Below are 17,962 nucleotides of genomic sequence, written 5' to 3' on the forward strand. Positions count from 1 at the left end.
CCCTGTTCACAGTTCTCCCCCCCACCCCGTTCACAGTCCTCTCTGTTCCCAGCCCTCTCTGATCCCAGTCCTCCCCATTCACAGTCCTCCCCGTTCACAGTCCTCCCCATTCACAGTCCTCCCCGTTCACAGTCCTCCCCGTTCACAGTCCTCTCTGTTCCCAGGCCTCTCTGATCCCAGTCCTCCCCGTTCACAGTCCTCCCCGTTCACAGTCCTCCCCGTTCACAGTCCTCTCTGTTCCCAGGCCTCTCTGATCCCAGTCCTCCCCATTCATTGCCCTCTGTGGTTTCAGCTGGACGGAGTCTCCATGTGCACTGTGAAGCTCCGTTGCTTTCATCTCCCCATCTTTTTTTCCAGATAAACACCGAGGATCTTGAGGATGACCTTGTGGTAAACGGGGAGAGGTCTGACTGTACCCTGCCGGACTCTGTGTCATCAGGGAACAAAGGAAAGACTAAACATGGAAACGCAGAGACCAAGGAAGATGGAGGTGCAACCAAAGCAGGGTCCGCGGAACAGGTATAGAGGATCAGTCACATGGTGAGGGGTAACAGGCATGCCAGAGAGAGAGCCCCAAGGTGCTGGCCACATCCACCCTGGGCTACCAGTTTCTTGAATTCTTCCGCATTTGAGTTCATCAATTGTTTGGTTGCCCTGAGGAACCTGGGTGGGTTTCCTGTAGAAATCTGAAGGCCAGCAGTTGCCTAAGTGTGTCCACTTGCTCTTGTGGGAGTGCCTGTGCCTGATGACCTGATGAGAACGTGCGGTCTGGTGAAGCTCGAGTTCTCACGGGACTTGGCTACAGGGGGTGTTGCAGTGGAGCAGAGGTCTCATAGTGAGCCCCTGGCCCAGGGAGCCCCATCTGCAGGGGCGGTAGAGCACAGCAGGGAACGGTTGCCAAAATGAAGATGGGATGCCAGCGTCCAGGTGGCTGGGTGGTCATGTGAGCCATCTACTGTAGGTCATGGGAAGGCCCGAAGCACAAGGCAGGGATACGAGGGAAAACTTGAGGATGGAGGAGGGATGGGGACTACCACAGAGTGGGTTGGGGATTGGGGTTGCTTACATTTTTGTTTATTTGTGTATTTTATTTATATATATTTTTGGGGGGTTTTGAGACAGGGTTTCTCTGTGTAGCCTTGGTTATCCTTGAACTTGCTCTGTAGACCCTGCTGGCCTCAAACTCAGATCATCTGCCTCTGCCTCCCGAGTGCAGGGATTAAAGGCGTGCGCCACCACTGTCCAGCTTAGATTTTTATTTTATTTTTTATTTATTTATTTTAATTCAGGTCTCATGGTGTAACCTTCACTACCCTGGAGATCTCTATATAGACCAGGCCGACCTCAAACTCAGAGACCTGCCTCTGCCTGTCTCCTGAGTGCTGGGATTAAAGGCGTGNGCCACCAGGCCTGGCTGCTGGGTAGTTCTTAATGTTTATGATTTTCTTTCTTTCCATTGATTAAAATGTCTCTTCCATTAGTCTAATGCAAGTGGCAAACTCCGAAAGAAGAAAAAGAAGCAGAAAAATAAGAAAAGCTGCACAGGAGAACCCTCGGTATGTTGTCCAATGGTCTGGCTCCTCCGCCTGAGCCGCACTGTTCCCGCTGGTACCTCAGGCTGGCCCTCCCAGAAAGTTTCTCATTGAGCACCTTGCTGGCTTCCCAAGAGGTGTAGCTCAGAGATAGGAGAACAAAGGGGAAGACCACGAGCGGATCCTGCGTCTGGTCCATTCCCTTGGCTCCCTGGTGAGCAGACCCCACTCTTGGGCTCTGGGTTCTAGGGCGAGGTTCCTTGCCCAGCTGCCCTTGCCTCATCCTGAGGACTTGAAGTGGTGGTGAATGTAGAAGCCAGGCGGACCGGCCATCACCAGATGGTGCCGCCCTCTTGCTTCCTCATGCCCCGTGTCTTCCTGTTAATTCTGAAAAACGTCATGGCTTTGTTACTGCCAGTGAGGAGTTGTGACTTGGTTTACCCAAGCTCCTCCAGGAGACACAGTGGCGCTCTGTCCTGTGGTGTCCGGGGCCCTCTGTCCGAGTCTGGGATTCCAGCTCTTGTGGATTTCTCTGGTAAAACATGTCTCCTTTCTGAGTGTCTGTGCAGCGTATGATACTATGTTTTAGGAAGTAAGTCAATATAAGCATTCTATTTCACAGCACATCATTCTGTCACTGGGAGTATCACATTGAAGGTCAAGTCAGAGCCAGGTGTGGTGGCACATGCCTAGAATCCGAGCAGTAGGAGTCAATGCAGTGATTAACGGCTTGTTCTGGCTTTTAGGAGAATGGACTAGAAGATATCGATCGCATCTTAGAGCGGATTGAAGACAGCAGTGGGTTCAGCCACCCCGGCCCCCCTCCACTGAGCTCCAGGAAGCACATCCTATATGTGGAGCACAGGTACCATCTGCCCTCACTCCATGAGAGAATACAATATTTAAAGAGAGGCAGACCATTAATCCCAGCACTCGGGAGGCAGAGGCAGGCGGATTTCTGAGTTCGAGGCCAGCCTGGTCTACAAAGTGAGTTCCAGGATAGCCTGGGCTATACAGAGAAANTTGTGAACCTTCATGTGGTTGTTGGGAATTAAATTTTTAGGACCTCTGCTCTGGTCAACTCTGCTCTGGGCCAAAGATTTATTTATTTATTATTATACATAAGTATACTGTAGCTGTCTTCAGACACACCAGAAGAGGGCGTCAGATCTCATTACAGGTGGTTGTGAGCTACCATGTGGTTGCTGGGAATTGAACTCAGGACCTTCGGGAAGAACAGTGCTCTTAACTGCTGAGATATCTTTCTAGCCCCAGGACCTGAGTTTTGTTCATAGCACACACAGGGCTCACAACTCCAGTCTTTGAGTATCCAACCGCTTATGACCTTTGAAGGTCCTAGGAACACACATGGGGTATTTGTATGGATATAAGCAGGAAAAATACTTGTACACATTAAATAAATCATTTTTAAAAATTAAAAAGCACATGTTTGACCCAGAAAGTAAGCTAATCTGTATCCCTGTCCCTACCAATCTGTCTTCCCAATGAAATGAGCAAGATCCTTGCCTTTTGAGTATACAAATGCAAGTGTAAGTTCTTTTCTTTTTTTCAAGACAGGGTTTCTCTGTATAGCCCTGGAACTCACTCTGTAAACCAGATTAGCCCTGAACTCAATAATCTGCCTGCCTCTGCCTCCCAAGTGCTGGGATTAAAGGCGTGTGCAACCACTGCCCGGCGTAAGTGTAAATTCTTACCAATCACATTGGTTAAAATAAAAAATATCTGAGCTAGGCCAAGTGGTACAGGCCTGTCCTCCCACTATTCAAGGTCAGAGGCAAGGACATGTCTATGAGTCTGAGGCCAGCCTGGCTACACAGTTCATAGATCCAGGATAGCCAGGGCTCATAGACCCCGTTTCCCTTAAATAAAAAAAAGTTATAAAGTATCAGATATACACAAAACTGGGCATGGTAATGGGTGTCTTTAATCCCAGCACTTGGGAGACAGAGCCAAGCAGAACTCTGTGAGTTTTAATAGGAAGCTCCAGGACAACCAGGACTAAGAGGAAAGACCCTGTCTCAAAAAACAAACAAACAAACAAACAAATCCATTTTCAGTTGCATGAAAATGGATTGTAATTCCAGCACCTGGAGGTATAGGTAGAAAGATCAGGACTTCATAGTCATTTGATGGGAAACCCTGCATTAAAAACAATAAGCCAGCCGGGCGTGGTGGCGCACGCCTTTAATCCCAGCATCGGGAGGCAGAGGCAGGCGGATTTCTGAGTTCGAGGCCAGCCTGGTCTACAAAGTGAGTTCCAGGATAGCCTGGGCTATACAGAGAAACCCTGTCTCAGAAAAACCAAAAGAAAGAAAGAAAGAAAGAAAGAAAGAAAGAAAGAAAGAAAGAAAGAAAGAAAGAAAGAAAGAAAGAAAGAAAGAAAGAGAAAAGAATACTGTATGTTTGGAAAGTGGTGGAGTGTACACCTAGCATGTGGCAGACCCCGGATCCCATCTCCTATACAGCTTCACACTCATTCCTTAAAAAACAGGACAGTGTAGCGCTTGGCCCGGGGTTTACCCTTGTAATCCTAGCACTCAGAGGACCGAGGCACGAGTTCAAGGTCAGGCTGGGCTACAGACAAACAAGTAAGCGTATTACTAAACATCTAAGAAGTGACGAGGAAGAAGCCCTCCTCCACTCTCCAGAGGGCTCCCCCTCTCCCCCTTATGTCTTGAACCCCTGGACTGTAGAGCAGCGTTTCATATTCAGGTGGGTCACCATCTGTTGCTCTTCCGTATACTCAATAACGTGTAGTTCCTGTCACAGTTGTTGCCAACTCTTTGAAAATAGGTCTCAGTGTGGTCAAAGCCTATCCTCCTGCCTCAGCCTTCCAAGTACGGAGATTACAGGCGTGCACCACCCCTACAGGCCAAGCTCCCTACTAGGTTCCTATGTGACTTTAGAAAAGTTTCCAGTTACTGTAAAAGAATAATTTTTCTTTCTAAACTCTTTTCTCGCAGACACCTGAATGCAGACACAGAACTGAAGAGGTATTTTGGTGCTCGAGCGGTCCTGGGAGAGCAAAGGTAAGGCCCCGCTCAGTCCGTGTTCTTCCGGTTCTGTCGGCCTTTCTCACACTCTAGATGGAAGGGTGTGTTGAGGGAAACTGAGGCAGAAAGATTGCCATGGGATCTTCACAGGGGGAAAATATATACATCCGTAGTGCACAAACAGAACTCTTAGCATCAGGTTTGTGGAATCATCGAGACTCCTGGAGCTGTCTCTGCCCTTCTCACCTTCCTCTCCGGGGTGTATATCGTATTTGCAGAGATGCCAAAGACACTGTGGTGGCCGATTTAATAGTTGCTAGTGTTGGGCGCCATGCCACAGGGACGGCAGTGCAGCATGTCCCATGGTTCCCTAAAGGCAGAGAGTACGAGGGTCCACCTTGGGAAAATTGTTAGGTGTGTGTTCTCTCTGCTTCTCCATCACAGTGCCTAGGAAGCCTTTTCTTTGTTTGACTGTTTATGATAGGATCGTCTCTAAGGCCCAGGACTTGTCTCTCAAGTGCTATGATTCTAGGCTTACGCTGTCATTGTCATTAATACTGATAAAATATATAAAAATATAGTGCTTCGTGAGAGTGCACTCATAAAGTGGCTGCCTGTCTGAAAATGTACTGTGTACACGCAGTTACCTGCAGAAGCCAGAGGGGGCGCCAGGTCCTCAGGAATTGTAGTTAGCGTTTGGCGCATTCATGTGAGTTGTGGAAACCAAGCCCAGGCCTTCTGGGAGGGCAGCAAGTGCTCTTAGCAGCTGAGCCCCTTTCCAGCCCCTAGCATTGTCTTTTTCAGTTTTATGGGTTTTTTTCTTGATTGTAAACAAGTGCTTCTTGTTAGAAAATGTCATCAGTGGAGCCATGTGACCTTTGACTCTCGTTCTCTCGCCACACCCTGAGTTATTTTTGGTGATTGATTATAGCTTGCAGGGCACGTGCCAGTGTCTGCTTTATGTGGCCATGAGAGAACTCGACTGGCGCTGTAACCTCCTGTCTTGCATTTCTGGTTTTCTGTGTTGGCATTCCGTGTGCTGTGACATGCCAGGGATGGTTAATTACCCGATGTGGCATTCTGTGTGCTGTGACATGCCAGGGATGGTTAATTACCTGATGTGGCATTCCGTGTGCTGTGACATGCCAGGGATGGTTAATTACCTGAGATGCTGGCTTGTGTGCCAGCTCGGCTGCGTCCCTGCACACATCCTGTGAAACTGAGACCTGCCCGCTGCCCTCTGCCCGCTGCCTGCTGCCCTCTGCCTGCTGCCCGCTGCCCGCTGCCCGCTGCCCTCAGAGGAGTTGTGCAGCTTAGATCTTAGACTCACACTCCGCCAGGGTTAGGCGCTTCCTTTCCCCGTAGCAAACACACAAGGGTTTGGGTTTTGCTGTTGTCGCAGCCTCTGGTTCTTAGCTCGGGCCTTGGGCCCACTGGCTTTTCCTTTGTTTCTAGCTGCTGTTTTCTTCTGTTGCCTGTGGGGTGTTGTCTGTTTGGGCTTTTTTGTTCTTTTGTATTTTTGAGATAAATCTCATAATGTAGTCCTACTTGGCCTGGAACACCAGGCTAGCCTAGAACTCAGAGTGATCCACCTGCCTCTGTTCCCCAGGTACTAGGATTAAAGGTGTGTGCCCCTGTGCCTGGCTTACCTATTTATTTCTTGTTTTATATTTTTAATATAAAATATTTAATATATTTTATGTCTTCTTTTGGGAACACTGATGAAACCTTTCCTATTTCAGCTGCTCCCCTTTGGGGCTGGAATTCTAGGCTCATTTGGTAGAAGGCTTGCCTAGCATGCTTGAAGTCCTAGATTTATCCTCAGTACCATAGAACCCAGTCATGGTCACACACAACTGTACTGCAGCGCTTGGAAGGAGGAGGAGGAGGAAGCGGCAGCAGGAGGACCAGGAGTTCAAAGCCATCCTCAGCTGCAGAGTGAATGTGAAGCCAGCCTGGATTACATGAGCCCCTGTCAGGCAGGCAGTCAGTCAAGTCAGTCAGTCAGTCAGTCAGTCAGTCAGTCAGACGGTGGTCTTTCTCCTTCCTCACCCTTTATTGAGTCCAGTAACCCAGCCATAGGATGGGTCACATTTAGGGTAAGTCTTTCAGTTAGTGCCCCAACAAACACACTCAGATGTAATTCTAAATATTGTCAAACTGACAACGAGGGCTTACCCTCCTCTCCACTCTGCCACAGCTATGTTTTGTCTGCCATGTTCTTATAGTTTATATGTTCTGTTTCTCTAAATTAAGAGTTACTGACATTAACAATTACATTTATTTCATCCTATGTAGTGCTAGGATCAGACCCACAGATTACAGAGTCCGAGTATTCACTGAGTACCCCTCAGTCCTGGTCTTGAACTACTGAACAGCTGCAACTGTCACCACAGCCATACTTCCTGTGGTTGTCCTGGAACTCACTCTGTAGACCAGGCTGGCCTCGAACTCAAAAATCCGCCTGCCTCTGCCTCCCAAGTGCTGGATTAAAGGCATGCGCCACCATACCCGGCTTCTTTAAAACTTTAAGTTGGGCCAGAGAGGCAGCTCAGTAAGGCGGCCTGCTGCCAAGTTTAGTCAGAATCCGAAAGGATGGAAGAAGAAACCGATTCCCCCAAGTTGTCTCCAACCTTCACACTGGAACCATGGCACGCCTAAGCCCACACATGTGTGCACGAGTGTGAACACACATACTTATATGAAATGTAAAGAGCAGGCCAGAGAGCTGGCTCAGCAGTCAGAGGTCTTGCTCTTGCAGAAGACCTCGTTCTGTTCCTGGCTCCCACGAGGTGGCTCACACCCTCCATAACTCCACTTCAGAGATCTCACACCCTTTTCTGACCTCCACAGGCACCAGGCAGGCTGTAGTGCTCATACATACATATTTACTAAGCATCTACATAAAACAAATTTAAAAAAATGAACCTTTTAACAACACTGTCCTTGGCTAGGCGAGGTGGCGCAAGGTGGCACACGTCTGTAATCTCTGTACTTAGGAAGCTGAAGCCAGGGGATCTCAAGTTCAAGGCCAGCCTAGGCCACAGCAGCATTTTCCTTTCAGTCTCCACCCCTTTGCCTGGTCAGTGCTCTTTTGGGGGACCTGACTTCCCCGAGCCCCTCTGGACGTGCCCACTGTGCTGTGAGGCTGCAGCCATCCAGTGTTCCCCCAGATGTCCTCTCCGCCTCAAGCTGCCCCTCAGGTGAAAGGTTCACTGCGGGACAGGGCAGGGCAGCCTGGAACCTGGGGCAGCTCACTTGCCACGTCCTGCCAGTAACTGTCTGTGAGTTAGCTGCCTGCCTCATTTTCCTTCGGATTCGACTGTTTCTCTAATACATTTCTTTTTTTTCCCCTGCGGCTATTTTATTTCGTTTTGAAGCTTTCCTATCTTGTTCCTGAAAGTAAACTTGTTACTCATTCATTTTTGCCGTAGCTCAAATGATCAAGGAAGCATAGAGACTGTCACATGTTCACAGGTCACTCACTTGGGTCAACTGGAAGAAAGGAAGCTCCTCCCCCTTCTTCACTAGTCACTGTCTGACCAGAACCTGGGAGGGTTTGGCTCCTGTGATCCATACAAGATCTGTCTGAGGAGCCCGGCCTTCCTCTTCCTGCAAACCCTAGGTGTTCTTCTGTCGGGCTAACGCTCTTCCCGAGCTGTGCCGGTGCCTCCAGTGTTCTTCGCCATTATCATGGCTTCCGTTTCCCACTTCGCTGCATCAGTTTGTCAGCCACGCATTCACCTCGTCCTCAGCACTAAGCCGGAACCAAGGTCATCTGGGGAGTGCACCCCAGCTCCCTCCTGTCAGCAGAGCAGCAGCACGGCCCATTCCTGTCATCTTAAGCCAGGCTTTCATTTTTCTGGTTTCCTTATTGATGCTCCCACCATTTCGTTCAAGACGTGGTCTTACTGTATAGCCTCGGCTGCCAGAGCGCTTCATGTAAACCAGGCCAGCCGCAGACTCAGATCCACCTGCGTCTGCCTCCTGAGGACCGGGACTAAAGCAGAGAGCCCTCATGCCTCTCTGCCTGTTGATTGGACTGCTTGAACTTTCTCTTTTACTTTGTTTTTGTTGAGGATGAACCGAGAACCTCGTGTGTGCTGGGCACCTCCAGCCTGAATTTTCTTTGTTTCTCTGGCTATGTGGTGGTGACTACCTCTGTTGTCAGTGCTGTGTTCCGTCCGCATGCTGGGCACCCTATTCATTTCTCTTCCTTGTATCTTCCTTGCCTGCAGCTTAACCTTCACAGTTCCCATGGGCGTTAGGTAGACCAGCATGGTCCCTAACCACCAAGGAAACTAAAACTGTGCTGTTTTCTGTTTCTCCCAGGCCTCGGCAGAGGCAGCGTGTGTATCCCAAGTGTACATGGCTGACGACCCCTAAGAGCACCTGGCCCCGATACAGCAAACCAGGTAAGGTCCTGCTGGATTAGGCAGTGGCTTGGATCCAGAACGAATGCCCCCGGCTCTCCTGGGTAGTCAGTTTATTTTAACTTGGTACGGTTTTATATTTCACAGCAAGCTGCCAAGTGTGTGATTTAAAGAGAGAGGGCAAGCAGTCATAGCCTGGCTAGGTAATGGGCTCCATGGCATGGAAGAGTGTCTGGTATCTTGATTGACAGACAAAAGAGCCCCTCACAGGGCAGAGGCAGGGAAGTGCATATCGGTGTGTGGCTGTCCTGGTGATAGTGGTAAAGTGGGCCCGCCCCTCCCCAACAGTCCTCCCTCTTCTGTGCCTGTGAACCCCTGCGTAGGAGCCCTGGGCCTGGGCACTGGTGCCTGACAGTATCTTTTGTTGATGCCAGGCCTCTTGTGCTAGCAAGAGCACCTGTGCACCTGTGCAGGCAGGGTTATTGATCATGGGTCCATGCCAGACTCTGCCTTAGGTAGCACCACTTTAGGACGGGAACTTAGAGTCCTGGCCTGTTTGATGGAAATTTACCGGGAAAATGTCCCTGTACACCCAACATTGTCTATAAGGGACAGCGACCAAGAGTACCTTGTCATAAGTCAGAACCAGCTGCTGGACCTGCCATGCTCACGCTGGTGCCGTGCTCACTGTACGGCCACTTCGGGTGCTTGACTCCTAGCCAGCCACAGCGACCTGCACATTTCCCCTCTGTGTATACTGGAGGTGGATCTGAGGAGCAAAACAGACAAGACTCTAGGGCTTGCTGCAGCTCACACAGTTAGAGCAGGCCTAAGCTCTCTGCAAGAGCTCCTGGCAGATGCTAGCTTATGCCTGTCGGGGGTGTAGCCCCAGAACTGGCCAACCTGCCCCGGATGCTTAAGTTGAGTTTTGTTCACGTGACATACTTGTGCCAAGAGCAACAGGAGAGTTGTGAGTGCCTAGAGCTGTGGAGTCCTGCGAGGTGCCACGGCCTGCCCTCTCTGAGTGATATTCCTTGCAGGTCTGTCAATGCGGCTGCTGGAGTCCAAGAAAGGCCTTTCTTTCTTTGCATTTGACCACAATGAAGAGTACCAGCAAACACAGCACAAGTTCCTGGTGGCTGTGGAGTCCATGGAGCCAAACAACATTGTGGTGTGTGACCCTGCAGCTCCTGACACATGGGTGGGGGGTCAACATTGTGGTGTGTGACCCTGCAGCTCCTGACACATGGGGGGCGGGGTCAACATTGTGGTGTGTGACCCTGCAGCTCCTGACACATGGGTGGGGGTTCAACATTGTGGTGTGTGACCCTGCAGCTCCTGACACTTGGGGGTCAACATTGTGGTGTGTGACCCTGCAGCTCCTGACACATGGGTGGGGGGGGTCAACATTGTGGTGTGTGATCCTGCAGCTCCTGACGGATGGGTGACCCTGTGGCTCCTGACGGCGGAGGGGGGGTCAACGTTGTGGTGTGTGACCCTGTGGCTCCTGACGGATGGGGGGGGTGTCAAGCAGTACATTGTGGTGTGTGACCTTGCGGCTCCTGACAGATGGGTGATGTCAAGTGCTGTGCTGCACTTGGCTGGGTTCCTCTGGGATGTGGGGAGTTATGTCCCCTAGTGTGGAAGATGCCTGTGTGCAGAGCAGTCAGATCACGTGTTCAGGAAGTGTACTTGGGACTAATGGTGTAGCTTGTCCCCAGAGGAAAGCCACACTCTGCTCTCAGGTCCCTTCTGGGAACTGTGCAGGGAACTATGGGATCTTTTCCCAGCTGCATTTGCCTGTAGCTTCGGTGCTGCAGCAGCCTGCGTTCTGTCTGCTCCATCCTTGGCCACAGTTGAGTTTGCAGTCACTGAGGACAGAGACACAAGCTCATCCTTTGTGCCTTTGTGTACCTGCCCCCTAAATGCTGTCACAGTTCTTTGGAGAGAAGAGAAACTCTGGTTTCCATTGCTTTTGGTTGGGACATAGAGAGCTATGTAGGCCAGATTCTGAGTTCTCACCTTGAACTAGATCAGTGGTTCGCCTGAACCACTACACCACATACTCTGAGTTAAAAGTGAACTATGAGTTAGGCATGGTGGTGAACGTCTTTAATCCCAGCCCTTGAGAGGCAGGGGCAAGTGGATCGCTGAGTTAAAGGCTAGCATGGCCTACATGGTGACTTTCAGGCCAGCCAGGGATACATAGTGAAGCCCATATCTCAAAAATAAATACATACATACAACAATTAAAAACAAAAAACAAACTGTGACTTCCATTGTGATCATTTGTCCCAGCATGGGGCGTGGCCTTGTGCCCCTTGGGGAGCGTGTTTCATGGGGTTTCTCTAGGGCTGCATGCCACCCGCAGCCTCTCTCTAGGGCTGTCTTCCGTCCTAACAGGTTCTGCTCCAGACAAGCCCCTATCATGTGGACTCACTGCTGCAGCTCAGTGATGCCTGCCGCTTTCAGGAGGATCAAGAGATGGCTCGAGACCTTATAGGTGAGCCAGCCTGCCGCCGAGCAGCTCCAGCTCACCGGCGATGTTCCATGAGGTGACAAAGGATGTTTCATAGAGAAAGAGTCCATATGCCGTAGGATTCACACGTGTAGAATGTACCGCTCATTGTAGTTAGTGTGTGCAGCCGTACAGCCATCACCACCGTCCGCGTCTTTTTTAAAGCAGGCCCTACTGTGCTCTGTGGTTGTGCGTGAAGGGTCGAGTCCATGGGGCACACGGCCCTCGCTTGGCATCCTTCATTTTCCCACCGTTGTGGTCCCTGCTGGAGCATGTATCACACGTCTACCTGTTTGTTGCTGTATAACTCTATGTGTGTGTAGACCAAATCTTATCTATCTGTCATCAGTCGAGGGACGTGTAGGTTGTTTCTCTGGCAGTTGCCTGTGCAGGTTTTGTGATGATGCATGTAGGTGAACAAGTGGGTATCTGGTGTTAGCAGATCACAACACCAGTTGTATCTCCTGGTAGAGGAAGCTTTTTCCTCTGCAGCTTACAGATGTATGTTACGCTAAGCTAGAGTCATTCAGGAACGCCTGGGACGTCTGTGTGTGCCGTCCCTCTTTCAGGGTCCCAGTTACATGACCTCCTTCCTTCCAGAACTTTCCTTGTTGTGAATTGTCATAATCGCTGTGTCTGTGACACCCTCCTCTGGTGTTTGTGGCCCACAGAGAGAGCCCTGTACAGCATGGAGTGTGCATTCCACCCGCTGTTCAGTCTCACCAGTGGCACATGCAGGCTGGATTACCGCAGACCGGAGAACAGGTGAGGCTGGTCCACCCGAGAGTGCATGAGTGACTGTTGTGATTCAAGATTGTCCTGTCCCGGGGGATGGAGCAGGGCCTGAAGGTCCAGGGTGCCTTTTAAGCTTTGATGTGTTTCCAGCTGAACTGCAGAGGGCTGGCTCAGAGAACCAGGCATCAGACTGGCCCCAAATTAAACCTGTTCAGGTTACAAGTGAGCCTGACAGGCCACAGGGCAGTGAGACCCGGAGTCATGCTTCTGTGGCTTTGGAGGGAAACCCCCATCCCAGGGAGGGAGGTTAAAGTTCCGCAGCACGCTTTGTGGCTGTGTCTCCTGGTTCTGAGGTCTGAGAAGAGCTCACGTTTAGCTTGACTTCAGCGATCACACAGGGAACACCCCTTCCGGCCTTCTCTGAGCCTGACCACCCTCTGGTTTTAGCTCACACGTGCTCTTCCTCCCTTGATACTGAGTGTATGTCCCCGGGCTGCCGCAGCAGGCTGTCCCCCACCTCATCGCAGCCATTGTCCCCTGCTGCGCTGAGCCATTGTCCCCTGCTGCACTGAGCCATTGTCCCCTGCTGCACTGAGCCATTGTCCCCTGCTGCACTGAGTGTTGGGTTTGGCTCTCCTTCTCTGGGCTCCTGATTACTTATTGCTTGTGTCTCTTCTGGTTAAACTCTACTTTGAAACAGGTTCTGAACTAAGTCACCAAGATGACTAAAGCCACCCAGCTTTATGCATCCACGTGAAGCTGTGACAACTGTTAAAGTTTGAGCATGAGTTAAAATTATAATTATGCAGGTTTAATTGCCTGCCTTTAAATGGCAACTGGTAAACAACCAGCAAGAAGGCAGGTCTGCAAGCACAATGGCACGGGCCCAGTCTCGGCCCTGAGAGCTCAGCCTTGGTGACGTAGGAAGTTCGGTACCAGCCTGGGCTATGTAAGATCTCCGCTTAAAAAACTAGGAAGCCAGCCGGGCATGGTGGCGCACGCCTTTAATCCCAGTACTGGGGGGGGGAGGGGGGCCAGAGGCAGGCGGATTTCTGAGTTCGAGGCCAGCCTGGTCTACAGAGTGAGTTCCAGGACAGCCAGGGCTATACAGAGAAACCCTGTCTCAAAAAACAAAACAAACAAATAAACAAAAAACAGGAAAGAAAAAAGAAAAAAAAGTCAGGAGTCTCACATACAATTGGTTATAGCCAAGCATGTGGCACCTGGGTAGAGACTCAGCATTTGGAAATAGCTCTCTTGAGCCAAGGGGTTCAAGGCCACACTTGGCAGCGTAGTCAGATCGTCTGAAACCAGAAAAACCTCATTCATGTGTGAGTGTGTTTATAACTAAGTAACGAAGAGAACATATTTCCTGGCCACTTAGGAAATTGGGGGGAGGGGACCACAGAGCTGGCCCCTTGGGCCATGTTCTGTTGCTTTCCTGTCACCCTAACGCATGGGGACTTTCTCCCACCCAGGAGCTTCTACCTGACCCTGTACAAGCAGATGAGTTTCTTAGAGAAACGTGGATGCCCACGTACTGCCCTGGAGTACTGCAAGCTCATCCTGAGGTAAGTACTCACTTGGAGTGCTTGGCTGCCTGTGCTCACCACAGCCGTCTCCGTGACAGCGTTTCCTCTGTCTCCCTTGTTCTCCACTCCCTGCTGCCTCCGGAAGCCTTGAGCCAGATGAGGACCCCCTGTGCATGCTGCTGCTTATTGACCACCTGGCCTTACGGGCCCGGAACTATGAGTACCTGATCCGCCTCTTCCAGGAATGGGAGGTATGAGTGAGCCATGGACCACGCGGGCCTTGAAGCGTCAGCTGTGGCTCCTTTACCTTTCTGGTCCACGCTGTGTGTGTTTGGGGGACAACCTTAGGACAAGATGCTGGGACCTGATCAGGGCCTCCTTCCGTTTTGGCTCCCGTGCTACTTTTGCTGCAGATCCAGTCTTCCTAGAGGGTGTCCCAGCGGCCCTGTGAGAGCCACTGCCACAGCCCGGCACCGGGAACGTGTGCAAAACGGTGGTGCTGGTGGTGACGAGAGGTTGGGGAGACGCAGGACTCACTGTGGTCACACAGGAAGCAGTCATGACTGATGCAGGGTGCCATCTGAGATTGGCACAGGCAACCTCAGTGTACAGACTCACATTCTGCAGAAGTCCTGGACAGACAGACATATAACCATAACCAGTCCCTTGTGCCTTGCCAGATTTGCATGGAAATAAAACTGGAGGGTGGGCTGGGCCGCACTGCCACCTGGCCCAGCTGCTGTGAATGCTCTCAGCACACGCTGGGTCTCACAGCACACACTGGGTGCCAGATGGTGCCAGGAAATAACAGACTTAGCAGCCCATGACTGTGGCTGTGTTGATGTGACAGTTTGAGTCTATTGGGTTAGCTACCATGCTTTAAGATCAGCCTGGCCATTCTCCATAATGCAGCTACCAGACAGTTTACAGGAAGACAGGATCCCATCCAGGCCACGCTTAGTTCTTGGAAAGAAGTGATGTATGGATTCTGTGCTGCTTGCTTCCAGCAGGGGCCAGTAAGGGAGTTTTCACAGTACACATTTTATGTTAACTAGGAAGAGATGAAACATGTTAGGTATAGTTGGCCAGCAGATTGGCTTCTTAGGATCTGGTTCATCCCTGGAGCTCACGAAGACATAGGACATCTCTGGGACATCTATCTCTAGGAGGTGTCATGCAGGTCATGGCTTCTGGGGCTGTAGGATTCTGATGATAAAGGTTCCCGGGACAGAAGGGACAAGGACAGTGGCTCAGTCAGTAAGGTACTCACTGTACAAGAGTAAGGGCGTGAGTGTGGGTACCCAGGACCCACATAAAAGGTAGGGCACAGTTCTGTGTGACGTAACTGAGTTGCTGCAGGCAGGGGCAGGGGCATGGCTAGCTGTGCAGACAAGTGGATGAGCTGCAGGTGTGGTGAGAGGCCTTGTCTCAGAACCTGAAGGGAGGGAGCCACAGAGAGGGCTGCATGGGCAGAAGCACCAAGCCTGATGCCCTGGTTTGACCCTTAGAACCCACATATGAAAGGAAGGAACTGATATTTGCAGGTTATCCTTTGGCCTCTGCCCACGTGCCATGCTGTGCATGGGTGCATACACACACCAAATAAGTAAATAGGATTTAAAGGTCAGAATAATGAAATATAATTGCAAAAAGACATCCAGTATTGACCTTCAGCCTCCGCACTCATGTACATGTGTGTGTGTGCACCATGCATGCATGCACAGTCGAGATGACATATATAAGTCACTTGTCTCTCAAAATGCAGGAAGGAAGGAGGGCACTGGGAAAGGCTTATGGTGGTCGAGTTGGGTCCTTTTCTGCTGAGTTGACTTTGTGAGCTTTGTGCTAGTTTCCCTGCTTCCAGGGCTGAGGCGCCTGACCTTAGCAGCTCTGAGCCCACCTGCTGCTGGAGCACCAGTCACCTGACTGGGCTGATCCCTGCCCTTCTGTGTCCTTTTGTCTGTTCTGCAGGTATAAAATGGGTTTTTCAGGCCGGGTGGTAGTGGCACATGCCTTTAATCCCAACACTCGGGAGGCAGAGGCAGGCAGATTTCTGAGTTGGAGGCCAGCCTGGTCTACAGAGTGAGTTCCAGGACAGCTAGGGCTACATAGAGAAAACCCTGTCTTGAAAAAAAAGGCCAGAGGCCCAAGAGGAAGCAGCCGTGGCCTCCTGGCATCCACTGCACATCTGTACGGCGCCTGCTTTGTCTTTACCGGCTTGAGGCTCAGAGGACTGACTCTTCATCTCTTACAGGCTCATCGGAACCTGTCCCAGCTCCCGAACTTTGCCTTCTCAGTTCCATTGGCCTATTTCCTTCTGAGTCAGCAGACAGACTTACCTGAGCAGGAGCTCAGCTCTGCCAGGCAGCAGGCGTCCCTCCTGATACAGCAGGCGCTCACCATGTTCCCTGGAGGTGAGTGCCACCTCTTGTGGGGATGGAACTTGTCTTCCTGGGGCCTGAGTCTGGGTCACAGCCCTGTCTGTCCTTGATGCAGAGATCGCGGTCCCTTAGCTAACGCCCTAAAGACTCGCTGTAGCTCTAGTTAGACGTAATCTACCCCCTCCAGTGAGCCTACTGCAAGCTTGGTGAAGTGGGGGTATGGGGGGGGAACAAATGCCCTCTCTGGGAGTTAGTTTCAGGATGGGAGTGTGCTTGATAGCCTGTGGTACTAGAGAAAGAAAAGCAAAAGTAGCGTCTGGAGATGCCCAAGGCTAGCCCAGAGGCACTTCAAAGGGCCTTGGCTGTGAGTAGCTGGGAAGAAGCCCTGGTGCTCTGCCCAGACGTTCTCACAGGCATGTGACCAGGAGAATGGGGGCTGAGAGATCTTGCCCAAATCTTTCCTAAGAGTGTACACAAAGTGGCACTGACACAAAACTCTATGGCCAGCTGCTCCCTCTGTTAGAAAGTTCCAGAATTAATGCCACATTATAGATTCTGAGTTCCCTGAGTCTTGGCCAGAACTCTTGCCTACCAACTGAACCTGACGACCTCAGTGGGAGTCTGTTCTGTCCCTTAGCTGCCTCTGCCATCTAGCCTGAGGTTGCTTGCAGTGCTTTTTCTGTTGGGGACCAGCTAAGGAGGTGTCTTAGTCAGGGTTTCTATTCCTGCACAAACATCATGACCAAGAAGCAAGTTGGGGAGGAAAGGGTTTATTCGGCTTATATTTCCATACTGCTGTTCATCACCAAGGAAGTCAGGACTGGAACTCAAGCAGGTCAGAAAGCAGGAGCTGATGCAGAAGCCATGGAGGGATGTTCTTTACTGGCTTGCTTCCCCTGGCTTGCTCGGCCTGCTCTCTTATAGAACCAAGACTACCAGCCCAGAGATGGCACCACCCACAAGGGGACCTCCCCCCTTGATCACTAACTGAGAAAATGCCTTACAGCTGGATCTCATGGAGGCATTTTCCCAACTGAAGCTCCTTTTTCTGTGGTAACTCCAGCTGTGTCAAGTTGACACAAAACTAACCAGTACAGGAGGTATCGACTGGTAGCCTGTGCTCTGTGCTGCAGAGTAAGCACGCCTTTCTCACAGTCTGCTGCAGCATGAGCATGTCCCCAGGAGGTCACTGGGACGGCTGGGTCGTGTTCTGGTAGATTGACAGCATGTGAGCAGTTCAGAGACGCTAGCACTTAGGCGAACACTACAGGCAAGGAGAGCCAGGTGGGCCTAGTTGGTCATCTGTTGGATCCTGGTCCCTGCAGAGTTAGCTCTTACAGGGCGCAGTCAACCCCACTCTCTAGTCTGCCTTCATATGACTAAAACATGCAGCCGTCTACGCTTGGAGGGGATAGACAAGTATTCCTGGGATACAGATGAGGTGGTGTGCATCCACTTCCCTAGAGTTCAGAGCTACATTGGCGCCTAGTGTGAGAGGCCCAGCTTACATACAGATTTTGTGATGGTAGTCAGAAATGACTCCTTGGCCGCCCAGCTTCCTTAACCTTCAGAGCACCTCATGGTATATATGACAGCTACCTTCCAGCGTCTCTTGTATTTTGCTGTGAGGCTGGGACAAGGGCTGCACAATCCATGGAACATTGGCTTTCTTTGCAGTTCTTATGCCATTGCTGGAGTATTGCAGTGTGCGGCCTGATGCCACAGTCTCAAACCACCGCTTCTTTGGGCCGGATGCTGAGATAAGGTACAGAGCCCTGCAGATGCGAGATTGTAGGTTCTGCTCCCATGAGTCGTGCAGATGTGAGACTGTAGGTTCTGCTCCCTAGAGCCCTGCAGATGTGAGACTGTAGGTTCTG

At 51.0% G+C, this 17,962-nt stretch overlaps 1 protein-coding gene across 3 annotated transcripts in view; it reads left to right on the top strand.

Moving 5' to 3' along the window:
- The window catches only part of Tcf25 (transcription factor 25), a 35,387-nt gene that overhangs the window by 8,112 nt on the left and 9,313 nt on the right, over positions 1-17,962 (top strand). For all 3 annotated transcript variants that reach the window (XM_021219976.2, XM_021219978.2, XM_021219979.2), the window contains exons 2-13: positions 358-519; positions 1,482-1,556; positions 2,279-2,397; positions 4,517-4,582; positions 8,879-8,961; positions 9,960-10,090; positions 11,323-11,422; positions 12,109-12,202; positions 13,651-13,743; positions 13,850-13,955; positions 15,959-16,118; positions 17,763-17,850. In XM_021219976.2, coding sequence (XP_021075635.1) covers positions 358-519; positions 1,482-1,556; positions 2,279-2,397; positions 4,517-4,582; positions 8,879-8,961; positions 9,960-10,090; positions 11,323-11,422; positions 12,109-12,202; positions 13,651-13,743; positions 13,850-13,955; positions 15,959-16,118; positions 17,763-17,850 — 1,277 coding nt within the window. The remainder of the gene's footprint in view (positions 1-357; positions 520-1,481; positions 1,557-2,278; positions 2,398-4,516; positions 4,583-8,878; positions 8,962-9,959; positions 10,091-11,322; positions 11,423-12,108; positions 12,203-13,650; positions 13,744-13,849; positions 13,956-15,958; positions 16,119-17,762; positions 17,851-17,962) is intronic.

The sequence above is a fragment of the Mus pahari genome, chromosome 20 (genome assembly GCF_900095145.1).
Source record: "Mus pahari chromosome 20, PAHARI_EIJ_v1.1, whole genome shotgun sequence".
Lineage (NCBI taxonomy): Eukaryota > Metazoa > Chordata > Mammalia > Rodentia > Muridae > Mus > Mus pahari.